This window comes from Trichechus manatus, unplaced genomic scaffold (genome assembly GCF_000243295.1).
Source record: "Trichechus manatus latirostris isolate Lorelei unplaced genomic scaffold, TriManLat1.0 scaffold00090, whole genome shotgun sequence".
Classification (NCBI taxonomy): domain Eukaryota; kingdom Metazoa; phylum Chordata; class Mammalia; order Sirenia; family Trichechidae; genus Trichechus; species Trichechus manatus.
Genome location: NW_004444026.1, coordinates 292,012 through 309,538, shown reverse-complemented (window position 1 = coordinate 309,538; position 17,527 = coordinate 292,012). Strand labels below are relative to the sequence as shown.

At 37.1% G+C, this 17,527-nt stretch overlaps 1 protein-coding gene across 1 annotated transcript in view; it reads left to right on the top strand.

The window, feature by feature from the left end:
- Positions 1 to 17,527, top strand: part of ADAM2 (ADAM metallopeptidase domain 2) — a 236,309-nt gene that overhangs the window by 162,891 nt on the left and 55,891 nt on the right. Inside the window, exon 11 of the mRNA XM_004382138.2 lies at positions 7,056 to 7,192. Within this exon, the coding sequence (XP_004382195.1) occupies positions 7,056 to 7,192 (137 nt within the window). The remainder of the gene's footprint in view (positions 1 to 7,055; positions 7,193 to 17,527) is intronic.

Genomic DNA, 17,527 nt, shown 5'->3' with positions numbered 1-17,527 from the left:
GAAAAATATTTATGAATTTATTGTTGTCTTAAAAAATATCTGGATTTGGGCTGATAGTGGTGGTGGATATAAGTATATTTATAGTAAACCAAAATTCGTATTCTGTGATGGTTTGCTGAGAGATAAAGGAGAGAGAAATGACATGAATGCGTGCTATGACTTGTGTTCTCGAACAGTATAGATATTGTTAAGTTTTAGAGAAAAGAAGTATATGAAATGAGTATTGAAATTAAGTACAAACAATAAGAACAGAACTGCACTATGTAACAATTAATGCAGTGGAAGAAATGTAAATATAGCCAAGGGAAAAAGCATAACAGTAATTTAAAATAAAATGAATAGAAAATATCAAATTAAAAGGTTTAAATATATTCAAATGTAACAGCAATTATGTAAATGTAAATAGGTTAAAGTCACCAAATAAGAGATTTTCTGATTGATTTAAAAGCGAAAATGTTTCAAACATTAGTCCTTTACATAAAAGGACAAAGTGAAGTTGAATATAAAATGGTAAAATATATTCCAGTCAAGTAAAAATCAAGTAGTAAATATGACAAAGTAGAATTTATAGTAAAATACATCATAAATAGCAAACAAGCACAAAGCTATTAAATTATCACTAAAACAAGAAGAAATATCTATCATAAACATATACGTATTTAATAATAATGTCTCAAAAATATATAAAGCAACATGTAATTAACTTTAGGGAAAATAGTAACATACCCTTCTCAGAAACATATGTCATACAGAAAAATATAAGAGATTGTTTCCAGTTCACAATACAGTCATGCATTGCTTAACCTCTATGATACGTTCTGTGAAATAGGACATTATGTGATTTGAATATTGTATGAACACCGTATTATATACTTAGCAAAGCTGTATGGGATACTACTGCTGTCACTAGCACTGGTTTTGTTGCATTTGGGAGCCATGATGCACTTCACTGTAATATTTTCAAAAGAAAATTGAACAGAGATAATGCTACAACACTCAAGAGACGCACAATACGTGAGAATGGATGCTGCTGCCTGTGAGTCAAAGCATAGACTGTTATATGGTAAAATTTTTATTTGTAAATAGGGAAAGTTCACATTAAAATAGAGATAGAAAGTACAGTACAATACATAATAAGCCAGTAACATAGGCATTTATTATGACTATCAAGACATATGTATTATAGGTTGTATATATACTGTAGCATTATACATTGGCAACACGATTCCTTTATATACAAGAGGCGTGAGATACAGGTGTTGGATGCAGGAGACTGTTGCATTCACTACGTCTTGTTACATCTGCTACATCCTATTCTCTGATCAGGATTTCTGTACTCCGTTATAACCTTATGGGACCATGGAGATATATGCAGTCCGATTTGCCTGAACAAACTTTATGGGGCGCATGACTGTAGTAGATCAAATAATTATATCTTATTTTACTTCCTCCCGAAGCTATACTAAACCTATAGAAAGGGTTTTTTTTTTTTTTTTTTTAAAAGATATAAACCCACAAGGACAGAGTGGAGTCAGCAGCTGTAAAACTTTGACTTGGGAAACCTAGATCTTAATTTGCTCCACAGGATTCCCAGAAATCTCAAAGTATGGCATTACCACGTAATTCAGGAACTAGAATAAAGGTTGGGAAAGCTGATGAGAACAATTTATCAACTACTTGAGAAGCAGTTAGATGCCTAGATATTATTCTTCACCTGACTCTGTGGAGGAGAAACTTTTATCCCAAGTTGACCGAAATATGCAATAAAGATTTTTCTGTGCTGTAGAGCGCTAGGCTAAGTTGTTGTTCTAGAAACAGTATAAAAAAATTAAGATCAGCTGTATAAATACTAAATGCTGCTTGCTGAGACTCCAAGTTCTCCTATGACATACTGCTCCAAGAACTCAAGCAACAATACCTTTACTGTCAGGCAGGGAATCAGAACACTCTGGTATGGGGACTCTAACAGTAAAATAAAGTTACTGGCTTTGAGGGATTTCCAAGTTAAGTTTCACCTGTAACACACTGAAACTGAAAGCCAACAAACTAACAGATATTTCAATACGTTTTTGTTGTTATTGAGGAGCCTGGTGGCTTAATGGTTAAAGCACTCAGCTGCTAATGGAAAGTTCAGTGGTTTGAATCCATCAGCTGCTCTGTGGGAGAAAGATGTGGCAGTCTGCTTCCCCAAAGATTTACAGCATTGGAATCCTGGTGGGGCAGTTCTACTCTGTCCTGTAGGGTCACTATGAGTCAGAATCAACTCAAAGGTAAAGGCTTTTGTTGTTGTTTCTGAGTATTATAAGCAGAATTAGCAAATATCTGAGAGAAACTTCTAAAAGAAAGTTAAAAACTAGTACCTACAAACGAGGGCAGAGGCAGGGAGAATCTTGGAAGAAATTAAAAAAAAAAACTATGCATATGGAATAAAACTTCAACACTTTTAATAATATCATCAGAGAGGTGAGAAAAAACAGTGTCTTCATGAATAAAGAAAAGATGTTATGGGTGACATCAGTGAACATGGCAGCATAGTCATTTCCAAGTGCATATCCCTGCATAGAAATATCAAAATGCAAGGAGACACTGTCAGAAATGACTTTGTCAGAACCCCGGAAAATAGTCAAAAGTTTACAGCAATCAAGCAAATGCTGAACAAAGAAAGAGTCAACTTGAAAATGGAAGGAGAGCTTTGTGGCATTTTTAGCTGCCTTTGCCCCACCTACTCCCCAGCTCAGCAGCAGTCTTGAAGATGGCAGCTCATGTTACCTATGCAGAACCCTGGTCCCTCATTCCAGAAGGAGCAGAGAAGACCTTATTCACAAGTAGTTGTGTTTGTTCTAACCTCTCTGGGGACTACTTGAAGGGCTGATGCAAAGCATTTGTCTTTCTTTTGCGTAACTTGGGATTCATTCACGGTGGAAAAGTGGTGGGCATTCCTCAAAAATATTGTAAGGTGAATGAAAAACTTACAGCCACCTAGGGGAAAAGATTATGGTTGAGGCATATAATAGAGTGTCAGAACCATGGGAGGAAAAGCCAGTGAGAATTTCTTTGGGAAATTAGGGCATTCAAAGGCATCCATCTATACTGGGCAATTCAGAAAGCCACAAATATGTCAAGGACAGGATGCATGTTCAGGAAAGATCTGGAAAGATCCTAAGCATTCACCACTCGCTGATCTGTAAGTCTAGTGGAAGCAGGAAGTACAGGCTAAGGCAGAGCTGTAAAAAGCCTAGCTAAGTGTTGAAGGAGTTCCCCAGCAAAGAGACAATCCGCAAAGTGTGGAAGATTTATTTTCTTATTTTAAAATCTCTCTCTTTTTTGTTTCCTTCTTTTTCTTTTTTTTTTTGTCTTTCTCTTTTTGTCTCCTGGTGTCTGATGAAAACTCTGTCAAAACAGTAGCTGAACACAAGTAAATGGAATAGAGATTACAGTGAGTAAAATGACAATGGAAGAAGTACAACGAGAATGCTCCTTAGAAGCAAGGATGGCGAGACTACCTTTCACATATTTTGGACAAGTTATCAGGAGGGACCACTCCCTGGTAAAGGACATCATGCTTGGTAAAGTTGAGGGTCAGTGAAAAAGAGGAAGACCCTCAACGAGGTGGACTGACAGAGTGGCTGCAACAATGGGCTCAAGCATAAGGATTGTGAGGATGGTGCAGGACCAGGCAGTGTTTCATTCTGTTGTACGTAGCACTGCTATGAGTTGGAACTGCCTTGACAGCACTTAACAACAACAACAAAATTACAATAAATACAATCTTAGCAAAAGTAGTCTAGAAAAGACACTAAGCCAATGGATCTATACATGAAAAAATCTCAGTGAAGGCCAAATAGGATAAACTGAAAGATCTCCACACTGAGACACACTGTCATCAAACTCAAAAGCCAAAGACAGAATCTTGAGAGCAGGAAGAGAGAAGCAACTTATCACATACAAGCAAATCGTTGTATATAAATATAAAATAAATATATATATATGTATGTGTTTGTGTGTGTGTATCTGCATCAAGGAACTTAAAATTTTTGTGTTCCACATAAAATGAAATTATTTAAAAGATATGACAACTACCTAAAGTAAAATATTATGAATAAATCCAAAGGGATGACTTTGAAAACAGATAAAAATGTTTTAATTTCAACTGCTGAAGACAAAAATTATCAGATTTCTCTCTCCTTACAAGTTTCAAACCCACAATAATTAATCCCACAGAAATATTAAAATAAAGGGTATGGAAATGACCCCAAAATAACCAAAGGAAAAGTAACAGTGTTGTTGTTGTTAGATGCTGTCATTTGGTTTCAACTCATAGAAACCCTATGTACAACAGAAAGAAACACTGCTGAGTCCTGTGACATTCTTCACAATCGTTGCTATGTTTGAGCCCATTGTTGCAGCCACTATGTCAATTCCTCTCGTCGAAGATCTGCCTCTTTTTTGCTGACCCTGTACCTTACCAAGCATGATGTCCTCCAGGGATTGGTCCTTCCTGATGACCTGTCCAAAGTATGTGAGACGAAGTCTCACCATCCTCACTTCCAAGGAGCACTCTGGCTGTATTTCTTCCAAGACTAAATTGTTCTTTTGTCAGTCCATTGCATATTCAATATTAAATCAGCAAAATATTCTTTAAAAAAATTTTTTTTATTTTACTTTAGGTGAAGGTTTACAGAACAAATAGTTTCTCATTAAACAGTCCGTATACATATTGTTTTATGACATTGGTTAACAACCCCACAACATATCAACCCTCTCCCTTCTCGACCTTTTTTTTTTTTTTTTTTTTGGTGAAAATATACATAGCCAAAGATACACCATTTCAAAAATTTCTACATGTACAATTCAGTGACATTAATTACATTCTTCCAGTTGTGCTGCTATTCTCACTTTAGATAAAGGTTTACAGAACAAAATATTTTCTCATTAAATGGTTAGTATACATATTGCCCTATGACAATGGTTAACAACCTCACTACATGTCAACACTGTCCTTACTCAACCTGGGGTTCCCTATCACTGGGTTTCCTGTCCCCTTCTGCCTTCTAGTCCTTGTCCCTGGACTGCTGTCCTGTTTTGTTTTATGGGGCTGTCCAATCCCCGGCTAAATAGTGAACCTTGGGAGTGACTTCACCACTGTGCTAAAAGGGTCCAGAGGCCATACTCTCGGGGTTTCTGCAGTCTCTGTCAGGCCAGTAAATCTGGTCTTTTTTGTGTGTGTTAGAATTTTGTTCTACATCCTTCTCCAGCTCTGTCCAGAACCCTCTGTTGTGATCCCGGTCAGAGCAGTCAGTGGTGGTAGCCGGGCACCATCTAGCTGTACTGGACTCAGTCTGGTGGAGGCCTTGGTAGCTGTGGTCCATTAGTCCTTTGGACTAATCTTTTCCTTGTATCCTGTTCTTTTCATTCTCCCTTGCTCCCCAAGGGGTGAGACCAGTGGAGTATCTTAGATGGCTGCTCACAGGCTTTTAAGACCCCAGACTAAATCAGCAAAATATTCTAAAGGAAAAAATCAATATGAATTTTAAGTAATTACCTATGATTAAACAAAATTTTACTAATATTATATAATAATCCTGAACCAGTATGTACCTAAGCACATACCCCCAAAAATATATAAAGCAAAAATTGAAAGAGCTACTAGCAGAATAATCATACTTGGATAATTAATGAATTTTGAAGACCAAAAATTTAGAAAATTTAAGCAATATTAACAGGTTTTATCTAAGGCATTTATGGAATCTTGATTCCTAAAAAGAGAGAATCATAAAGATTTATTGAAAACAAGACAATCTAATATAACTGCACTAATATTAATATCCTACTATTTAAACTCTTGAAATATAGCAGAATCCTTCATTTTCTTCCTCATATAGTCATTTTCTGTATGTTTCTCTCTCTCCCTCTCCTTGTTTCCATTTGTGTAGTATTAGTCAGAGTACCAACCGAAAGCATATGGTACATTCAAACATGAGAATTTGATAAGGAGACCATTGATTAATGTGTATGCAAGGTGTAGGGAGAGTGTGTTATGATGGGACGAATAATAAATTTGAAATTTGATTGCCACCCGAGGCTTGCAGGAGAGGGCAGAGTCATGTTATGATGGTCTCAGACAGAAGCTCAACTTCCCATCAAAGGTACAGCCAAGTCATAGGCACTGTGGCTTTTATGGTAATACATACCTTGCTGTCACTCTCCCGCCATCCTCTCCTCTCCATTGGACTGAATCAAGGCAAACTAGAGGCAAAAGAAACCATTTGGCATAATCTATTTAGCTCCTAAGCTAGAGAGCAGGGTGGAAAATGATGGAAACTTAATTTAGAGAGGCAAGTGGAAGGTAGCTAAAATATATGCCTAGAAACATATCTTGAAATACATTCATCAAAATATTTTAGACGTAATTTGGGAGATGTGTCCATTTTTTAAACTTCATATGATTTAGTGCAGTCACAGTGTGCTATAATAAGCACCTTTCTTTTACAAAAATAAAAGTTATAAAAAAAACTTTAATACTGAAAATAAAGTTTAAACAACTATTGGAAGGCAACATTCTTATTATAATTCATTATTACCATATTATCAACTAATGCAAAAAAGATAATTTAAGAAAAAACTATGAATATTCATATAAAATAATATCTCCAAATAATTCAATTATATATGAGCATAACCTGTTCACAGTTTGACACCTAGCACTACTGTGTATGTGTATATCTCTGAAGATTTCCTTTTCATGAGGATCATTGTTATATACGTAATTCAACCAGCTGCATTGGGAAATTTTTTTCTTGCTTTTGATATCACCAAATGAGTCATCCAATGAGATTTTGGTAAATTTTAAGATTTCATTTCTTACAGTCTTCTATATTGATAATGGGACCTGTAACATATGAGTTAGGCCCACGTGGAGAGCACTTCTATAGATAACATAATTAGATCCCTCTATTGCGTTCTATTAAGAGAATTTTAAGGTAATTGCATTATTCTCCAGGTAAATGAGTTACCTTCCAAAATGTGCACATATGTATCTGTGTTTTTCTTTCCAGCACCCCAAAACTATAAGTCTGGAATCACTTGCAGTCATTATAGTTCAGTTACTGAGCATGAATATGGGGATCCCTTATGATGACAGTCAGAAATGTCAGTGCGCAGGAGCTGTCTGCATCATGACCCCAGAAGCAATGTAAGTTTGTATAAAGATAGTTTTGCTGTATTTAATTTAAGAAAGCCTAAGCTGTTAAGAGAATTAATAATGGTCAAATGTCAGATGTGACCAATGATCCCAGATCAACATATATATTCTGATATCCATGCCACATGTCTGTCTCAGTATCTCTTGTAATCAGGCTGAGTCAGAACAGGGTAATGAAGATTCATGCAGACAAGGCCATACTAATAAATAATTCTTGTACATTAATCACAGGCCTATATTTGGCCTATCAAATCATGCATTAAGTTTCAAAATAGCAAGTAAGCATAGTGGTTAATGTATAGTTAGATCACACATGAGAAAGTATATACATTTACCACTATATTTACTTGCATATTTTTAAATTATTTTTGCATGATTTGATAGGCCAAATATAGGCTTTTGATTAATATACAAGAATGATTTATTAATATGGCCTTGTCTGCATGAATATTCTTCATCCTACTCCGACTCTGCCTGAAATCTTAACATCTCTTGATTTCAGAGACACTGTCAGTCAGCTTTTTCCTTGTCACTTGCCAGAGAAGACCTTTTTCAGTGTCCTTATTGTGCTTCAAAGATGTAATCAATTTGTTTGCTATTATTTATCATTGTTCTTAGGGTGCACTATGAGATTTTATAGAAGTAGGACCAAAACAGAGGATTTAGGGAAAACATCATCTAGTCAGGGACTAGAACCAGTGAGTAAATAAATGCTTCAGCCACTTACCTTTCTGATGGACAATTCTAGGACTCATTCTCTATTCTTCTCAGACGTCTTGGAGAATCAAGCCCTATTGCCTACAGCAGTAATCTTCATAATGCCTGTCTCTCCATTCCCTCCCTCCTGCTTACGCAATCACTTCCTAAGAATGCTTGCACTGAAGTCTTTATCTCAGGCTCCACTTTGGGGGAAAATCATATTACTAAAAATAGCTGCCCCAGAAGTGGCTATAGGAAACAAACCTTTATGAAATGACTGTGGAATTAAATCAATAAATTATCTGATGATAACAAGGAAACTCTTGGCAGGAGATAATATAAAACAAGTTCAGGTATGAAGATGACCTGTTCTTGGGTACTTATGACCACTAAGATTCAATGAAAGTAAAGATACCCTTGTTAGATTATATTACAATTGGGAAATCTTTGGTGTGTATGAATAGGAGATTTGCAATACAGACCCGTAGGGTTCTGTTGCAGCTCCTGTTGGGCTACTGGGCCCTTGTAGAGTTGAGCATGTGACCATGGAATAGTGACTATGTTACTGAAGTTGAATATCATAATTTGGGTATTTTCAGATCCACAGAACTGTAAGATTAAGTGGGCACAATAGTAATCTATCCAATAATCAAAATGGTATATCTAGGACTTGACTAGAAAAAGTTGTGATAGCACAATAAATAGGGTGAACAAGGATCCTAGACCATATCACTTCCATCTGTTGCTTCAGTATTTCTCAATTAGTTCACACCAGTGGCTTCATGAAGGTTTACTAAAACTTGTTGACAAAGGAAAACCTCAGACTTGTTTAAAAATATTCTAGCTAACACGTTGAGCAATAAATAAATAAATTTGCTCAATATGTTAATTGGAATATTTTTAAAAAGTAGCTGTTGTCATGCTATCACCCAATTAGATTTAGACCTAAAAGACAGAGCAAAATGGTAAAAGTCCTAGTGAGCAGAGTTGCAAAGCAGTCCGTTTGATTTTTCACCTTATATGGGATAAGTGGCCAGAGATTGGGATCTACAAAGATCCTAAGCTTTCTGAGGTCCAACAAAATGGACCCACTATTGATACACACGTACTATCCTCATTACTCCCTTACTCTTGCTTCTTAAGATTACCTCCCAAATAAACTCCTTGCACTGAAGTTCATGCCTTAGTTTTTTGGTTTATTTCCCCCACCCCTTCTGGCCAATCTAAACGAAGACAAATGACATTATATGTATTAATAATGTTGAATACTGTTCATTAAAATTTATCTTCAACTGCAATATAGTTTTTCACATGATATCATGATACATTGCTTGCTATGCTGACTGTAATATTTACCATGTTGTAGAAAAGATAGGAAATATTAAAAACATATTTTAAACATAAATAGCTCTTTGGACCATTCACCTCCTCCTAATTATTTTCAAGGTATTCTCTGTTCAATTTTGAAAACAAGTCATTTTGAAAACAGGTCATTTTGTTCAGAGGCCTAATTAATTGCATCCCATCCTGGTAATAATCCTTCAGCAGGATTAATTATTTTTTTTAATAATAAGTGTTAAACAGATTATTGTTTTTCCAGTTGTACCTGTTTATATGACTATATTAAATCATTCAAATTAGATATAAAGGATATTATTACAATTTTTATGAAGGTTCTCAAATTACAGATACTAAGTACTAACAATTTATTACTGCAATATATGCACATTCTGTTCTTCCCTTAAATGTGAGTCCACCATTTATTAAACCTTGTTTCAGTCTTATTGAGAAGATGCCATGATTCCAAAAACCTAATTATTTTTCTTTCATAAATCTTCTGGAATAGTATTCTCTTTGGCATCAGTGTGCTTTGCATAATAAATTATTTTAGGGGTGAGAACTATACATTGTTATAATTTATTTATTTATAAATTTAATATTTGCACAATTTTCAAAGATTCAAATGAAACAGCACATAAAGACAATGATAATCATCCCCTACATTCAGTCCTACTCTCCAGAAATAAAATTTATTTTATGGGTTCTGACTCTAGAACTCATGATGATTATATGCATAAATATTACTTTCTTATCTTTTTTCTTCCTTTACTAGTATAATATACTTTTGACTTCTTGAACCATAGAAAGACACGTGCAGCTTCCTTACCCTATATTCAAACTCCCTTTCCTAACTTCTTCTTTGTTAACTTTTCTTTTTTTTCACTTTTGGTGAAGATATACCCAGTAAACATATATCGATTGAACGATTTCTACATGTACAATTTAGTGACATTGGTTACTTTCTTCAAGTTGGGCCACCTTTCTTGATGTCTTTTTCCGAATTGTTTCACCGTCATCAACACTAACTCACTGCCCCCTAAGCTTCTTTGAGTTGCTGTTGTCAATTTGCTGTCATATAGATAATTCTTTAAAACAACACAATGCTCAAGGCAGACGTTCTTTTCTAATTAAGCTAAACTGCTTTTTGGTTTAAAGATGGCTTCAGCAGATAGCTTCTGTTTCAGGTTTAACGTTTAAAGATTTCCTCAAGGCAATAGCCTCAGAAAGTCTGGATTCCATGAGAATTTGAAGTTCTGAGTTCTGATCCACACCCCACCCCCCTTGATCAAATCGTTCAGTAGCGGTAGCTGGGCACCAACCATTTCTGGTCTCAAGGCAAAGGAGGTAGTTGTTCATGGAGGAAACTGGACATGTATTCCAGTTATCCTCCAATTCCTGATCCTCCATCTTCCTGTGCTCCTTCAGGTGAATAGAGACCAATTATTGTACCTTGGAAGACCGCTGTCAAGCTTTTAAGATACCAGGCACTACAGAGTGAACTAAGAGGTAGAACAGAAACGCTGAAATCAATATTGGGCTGGGCCAATTGATTGGAATGCCCCATGAAACCATGGCCCTAAACCTTCAAACCAAGAAAACAAATCCTGAGAGGTGTTTGGTTGTACATGAGCAGTATCAGCACTGCCTTTTTCTTTTTTGTTAGAAATTATATATTTATATATATATATAACATATAACACAACATGTGCCTATTCAACCTTTTTCAAGTGTATATCTCAGTGATATCAACTACATTGATCATGTTTTGCAGCCATTTCCCTAATCGATGCTAAATACCCTTTCACCATAAACAGAAACTCACTGCTTCCCAAACAATGTCTACTCCACTCCCCTTCCCTCATTCCTTGATAATGGCTAATAAACTTTTGTCTGTATATATTTGCCTATTCCTATCATTTCATATAAGTGAGATCATACAGTATTTGTCCTTTTGCAATTCACGTATTTCATTCAGCATAATGTCTTCGAGATTCATCCATGTTGTCACATGTATCAGTACATCATTTCTCTTTATGGTTGAATAGTATTTCATTGTATGTATGTACCACATTTTCTTTATCCACTCAACCCCTGATGGACATTTGAGTTGTTTCAACCATTTGACTATTACGAATAGTGCTGCAATGAACATTGGTGTGCGTAAGTTTATTCACATCACTGTTTTTTAATCCCTTGTTTGTATACCTAGGAGTGGAATTGCTAGGTCATGTGGTAGTTCTCTTTTAATTTTTTGAGGGACTGCTACAGTTTTCCACAATGGCTGTATGATTTTGCATTCTGAATAGGAATGGAAAAGGGATCCAATTTCCCAATATCCTTGCCACATTTGTTATTTTCATTTTTTATCTTAGCCATCCTAGGGGGAGTGAGGTGGTTCCTCATTGTGGTTTTGATATACATCTCTCCAGTGGCTAAAGACTGAGCAACTTTTTATGTGTTTGTTGGCTATTTGAATATTCTCTTTGGTGAAATGTCTATCCAAGTCCTTTGCCCATGTTTGATTCAATTATTTGTCTTTTTGTTGTTAAGTTGTAGAATTCTTATATATATATTTTTGATATTAGACCCTTATTGGATATTGGGTTCCCAAAAATTTTTTCTGAGTCTGTAGGTTGTATTCTTACATTTTTGATAAAGTATTTTGATGAACATAAGCATTTAATTTTTATGAGGCCCCAATTATCTATTTTGTCTTCTGCTGCCCATGCATTCGTTGTTGAGTTTGATAATCTATCATTAAAAAAAAATTTGATTCCTTAACACCCCCCCATACTTTCTTCCAAGAACTTTATGGTTTTAAATTTAACACTTAAGTATTTGATCCATTTTGAGTTAGTGTTTGTTTATGGTTTGAGATATAGATCTGGCTTCATTTTCCTGCATGTGGAAATGCAATTTTGACAGCACGATACGTTGATGAAACTGTTCCCTCCCCACTGAATGGACTTAACACCCTTGTCAAAAATCAGTAGACCATGTTGTTGTTAGGTGCCATTGAGTCTATTCTGACTCATAGCGACCCTATATACAACAGAATGAAACATTGCCGGGTCCTGCACCATCTTCACAATCATTGCTGTGTTTGAGCCCATTGTTGCAGCCACTGTGTCAATCCATCTCCTTGAGGGTCTTCCTCTTTTTACTTACCCTCTACCAAGCACAATGTCCTTCTCCAGGAGATGGTCCCTGCTGATAACATGTCCAAAGTATGTGAGACGAAGTCTCACCATTGTTGCTTCTTTCTTCTGGCAGTCCATGGTATATTCAATATTCTTCGCCAAAACCATAATTTAAAGGCATTAATTCTTCTTCGGTCTTCCTTATTCATATTCAGCTTTCACGTGCATATGAGGCGTTTGAAAATATCATGGCTTGGATCAGGCACACCTTAGTCCTCAAAGTGACATCTTTGCTTTTCAACACTTTAAAGAGATCTTTTGTAGCAGATTTGCCCTATGCAATACATCGTTTGATTTCTTTTTTTACAGGTTATATCTTTTTTTTTTTATTATTATGCTTTACATGAAGTTTTATAGAACAACTTAGTTTCTTATTAAACAATTAATACACATATTGTTTTGTGACATTAGTTGCCAACCCCACAACATGTCAACACTCTGACCTTCTCGACCTTGGGTTCCCCATTTCTATTTGTCCAGCTTTCCTGTCCCCTCCTGCCTCCTCATCCTTTACTCTGGGCTAGTGTGCCCATTAGTCTCGCATACATGGTTGTGCTACATGTATTACTGTTTGTTTTGTGGGCCTGTCTAATCTTTGGCTGAAGGGTAAACCTCAGGAGTGACCTCAGTACTTAGTTAAAAGGGTGTCTGGGGGTCATACTCTCGGGGTTTCTCCAGTCTCTGTCAGACCAGTAAGTCTGGTATTTGTTTTTTTTTTTTTTGTGAGTTAGAATTTTGTTGTACATTTTCCTCCAGCTCTGTCTAGGACCCTCTATTGTGATCCCTATCAGAGCATTCGGTGGTGGTAGCCAGGTACCATCTAGTTGTACTGACTCAGTCTGGTGGAGGCTGTGGTAGTAGTGGTTCATTAGTCCTTTGGACTAATCTTTCCCTGTGCCTTTGGTTTTCTTCATTCTCCCTTGTTCCAGACGGGATGGGACCAGTAGAGTATGGCCGCTCACAAGTTTTGAAGACCCCAGACACTACTCACCAATGTAGGATGTGGAACATTTTCTTTATAAACTATGTTATGCCAGTTGAGCTAGATGTCCCCCAAGACCATGGTCCCCAGCCCTCAGCACAATACTTTGGTTCTGCAGGGAGTTTGGATGTGTCTATGAAGCTTCTACTACTTTGCCTTGGTCAAGTTGTGCTGACTTGTCCAGTATTGTGTACTGTCTTACTCTTCACCAAAGTTACCACTTACCTATTGTCTAGTTAGTCTTTTTCCCTCCCCACCCTTGCCCTCCCTCATAACCATAAAAGATTGCTTTTTTCCATGTGTAAACCTTTTCATGATTTTTTATAATAGTGGTCTCATATAGTATTTGTCCTTTTGTGATTATTTCACTCACCATAATGCCCTCCAGATTCATCCATGTTGTGAGATGTTTAGCAGATTCATCATTGTTCTTTATCATTGCATAGTACTCCATTGTGTGTATGTGCCATAGTTTATCTTTTCATCTGTTGATGGGCACTTAGGTTGTTTCCATCTTTTTGCTATTGTGAATAATGCTGCAGTGAACATGGGTGAGCATATGTCTATTCATGTGACAGCTCTTACTTCTCTAGGATATATTCCTAGGAGTGGGATTGCTGGATCATATGGTATTTCTATTTCTAGCTTTTTAATTATGTTCAGCAAAATTTTACTTGCTTATGTTATTAATGATATTGTTTAATAATTTCTGCATCCTGTTGAATCCCCTTCTTTGTAATGGGCAAAAATATGGATATCTTCCAGGCGGTTGGCCTGCTAGCTGTCTTCCAAAGTTTTGGCATAAATGAGTGAGCGCTGTTGGTGTTGCATGTTTGTTGAAACATCTCAGCTGGTATTCTGTCAGTTCCTGGGGCTTTGTTTTTTGCCAGTGCCTTAAGTGCAGCTTAGCATTCTTCCTTCAGTACTATTGGTTCTTGATCATATGCTACCTCTTGAAATGTTTGAATGTTGACCAATCTTTTTGGTACAGCGACTCTGTGTATTCCTTCTGACTTCTTTTGATGCTTCCTGCATCGTTCAAAATTTTGCCCATAGAATCCTTCAAAATTGCAACTCAAGGCTTGATTTTTTTCTTCAGTTCTTTCAGCTGGAGAAATGCCCAGTGTGTTTTTCCCTCCTGGTTTTCTAACTCCAGATCTTTGCACATTTCATTATAATACTTTTCTTTGTCTTCTCGAGCCACCTTTGAAGTCTTCTCTTCAGTTCTTGTACCTCATGGTTTCTGCCATTCACTTTACCTGCTCTATGTTCCAGAGCAAGTTTCATAGTCTCTTCTAATGTCCATTTTGGTCTTTTCTTTCTTTCCCATCTTTTTAATGAACTTTTGCTTTATTCATGTATGATGTTTGTGATGTCATCCCACAACTCATTGGTCATTAGTGTTTAATGTGTCAAATCTATTCTTGATATGGTCTCTAAATTCAGTATTCTCAAGTTTGTATTTTGGCTCTCATGAACTTGTTTTAATTTTCTTCAGCTTCAGCTTCAACTTGCATATGAGCAATTTATGGTCTGTTCCACAGTCAGCCCCTGGCCTAGTTCTGACTGTTGATATTGAACATTTCCATTATCTCTTTCCATAGATATAGTCAATTTGATTCCTGTGTTTTCCTTCTGGTGAGGTCCATGTAATAGTTGCCATTTCTCTTGTCAAAAAAAGGTATTTGCAATGAATAAATCATAGGTCTTACAAAATTCTATCATGAGATGTCCGGCATCATTTCTATCACTAAGGCCATATTTTCCAACCACCGATCCTTCTTTGTTTCTAACTTTTGCTTATCCACTCACCAGTAAGTATCAATGCATCTTGAGTCCATGTTTGATCAATTTCAGACTGCAGAACTTGGTAAAAATCTTCAATTTCCTCGTCTTTGGCATTAGTGGTTGGTGTGTAAATTTGAATACTGCAGGCAGATGGATATTATCCTATCACTGACAGCATTGTACTTCAGGATAGATCTTAAAATGTACTTTTCGATGATGAATGCAACACCTTTCGTTTTCAATATATCATTCCTGGCATAGTAGACCATATGATTGTCTGATTGATAATGGCCAATATCAATCCATTTCAGCTCACCAATGCTTAGGATATCTATCTTTATGTGTTCCATTTCATTTTTAATGACTTCCAATTTTCCTAGATTCATACTTTGTTCATTCTATGTTCTGAATTATTAATGGGATGTTTGAAGCTGTTTCTTCTCATTTTCAGTCATGCCACATCAGCAAATAAAGTTCCTGAAAGCTTTACTCCATCCACATCATTAAGGTCAGCTTTGTTTGAAGAGGCAGCTCTTCCCCAGTTGTCTTTTGAGTGTCTTCCAACCTGAGGGGCTCATCTTCCAACACTGTATCAGACAATGTTTTGCTGCTATTAATAAGGTTTTCATTGGCCAGTTTTTTCAGAAGTAGACCTCCAGGTCCTTCTTCCTAGTCTATCTTAGTCTAGAAGCTTTGCTCAGTGAAACCTGTCCATCATGGGTGACCTTTCTGGTATTTGAAATACCAGTGGCATAGTTACCAGCATCACAGCAACACATAAGCCACCACAGTACAACAAACTGACAGAAGCATCTTGGATGTTAGGTATACCTATCATCAAATCTAGGAGCCCTGGTGGCGCCCTGGTTGCACAGTGGTTAAGCTATCTGCTCCTAACTGAAAGACCGGTATTTGAACCCACCAGCCGAACCCACCAGCTGCTCTGTGAGAGCATGATGTGGTAGTCTGTTTCCATAAAGATTCCAACCTTGGAAATCTTATGAGGCAGTTCTGCTCTGTCCTCTAGGGTCACAGTTAGTCAGAATCTACTCGAGAGCAACAGGGTTTTTTTTTTTTTTTTTTAAATCATCAAATAATATCTCACTTAGGGCATGTTATCAGGAGTGACAGTCCCTGGAGAAGGGCATCATGCTCAGTAACATAGAGGGTCAGCAAAAAAGAGGAAGACACAGTGGCTGAAACAATGGGCTCAAACATAGCAATGGTTGTGAGGATGGCGCAGGACTGGGCAGCATCTCGTTCTGTTGTGGATAAGTTTGCTATGAGTCAGAACTGACTTGATGGCACCTAACAATAACAGATAAACCTTCTTGATAATAATCTTTTAAAAATAAGGTTGATGCTACTCAGAATAATAAAAATTCTAATGTAACAAGTCAAGAATCTACTAATTATGACAGAAGGTTTCATTCATGCACTCATTCATTTTTAAAAATAATTACTGAACTCTTACTCCTAGTATAAAAACGGTCTTGGGACAGCATCTGATCTCCTCTAAAAAGGGAGAAAGAGAGTCAAGATCAACAGCCCAAAGCTGATTCCTATGAGGTAGAGATCAGACATGCCTCCTTTCTCCACCATCTTCACCAATTCTGACACCAACCATCTCTCCCACAGCACTGTCTACTTCTCTACTGGGCTTGATAACTAATTGCAATGGCCACACAGAAGTCATAGACAATACTCAGTGATTATGGGGTTTATTAGGGAAGTAACAGATTATAATTCAGGTTGAGGAATATTCAGGATACAGTTCTGTCAGGACAGTCTCTTTCCAGCTGTGCTGCAGGCACGCCTGTCCCTGGCCTCTCAGCTTCTGTCCTGCTGAGACAAGAGTTACAAAGCTCTTTTAGCTCCGCCAGTAAGTGCTCCGAGGCACCCTCATCTGCCAGCAAGCCTCATGCCCAAAGGCGTTCAGCTTTCTTGTTCCGTGGGTGGGGAAGCCCACCACAGTGCCTCCTGCTGCCATTTCTCTGCCACCGCTTCTTGAGCTCTCTGTCTCTCTCTCTCTCTCCACGGGTTCCAAGAGCTTCTCAGTGCAGGGATCCCAGGTCCAAAGGATGCACTCCCCACTCCTGGCTTTCTTCCTTGGTAGTGGTGGGATTCTCTTCTGCTCTGGAATTGGCTCTCTTTTAAGGCAAAACTGACCAATCCCTTTGGTGGTCCACAATTACCTCAGTTGCACAGTCCTATCTGACCACTTTGGTGTGAGATACAAGACCATGATGAGAAAGGCCACACAAAAACGATCCATTACACTGCACCTAGTAATAAACAATAGGTGTGCCTTTTCTC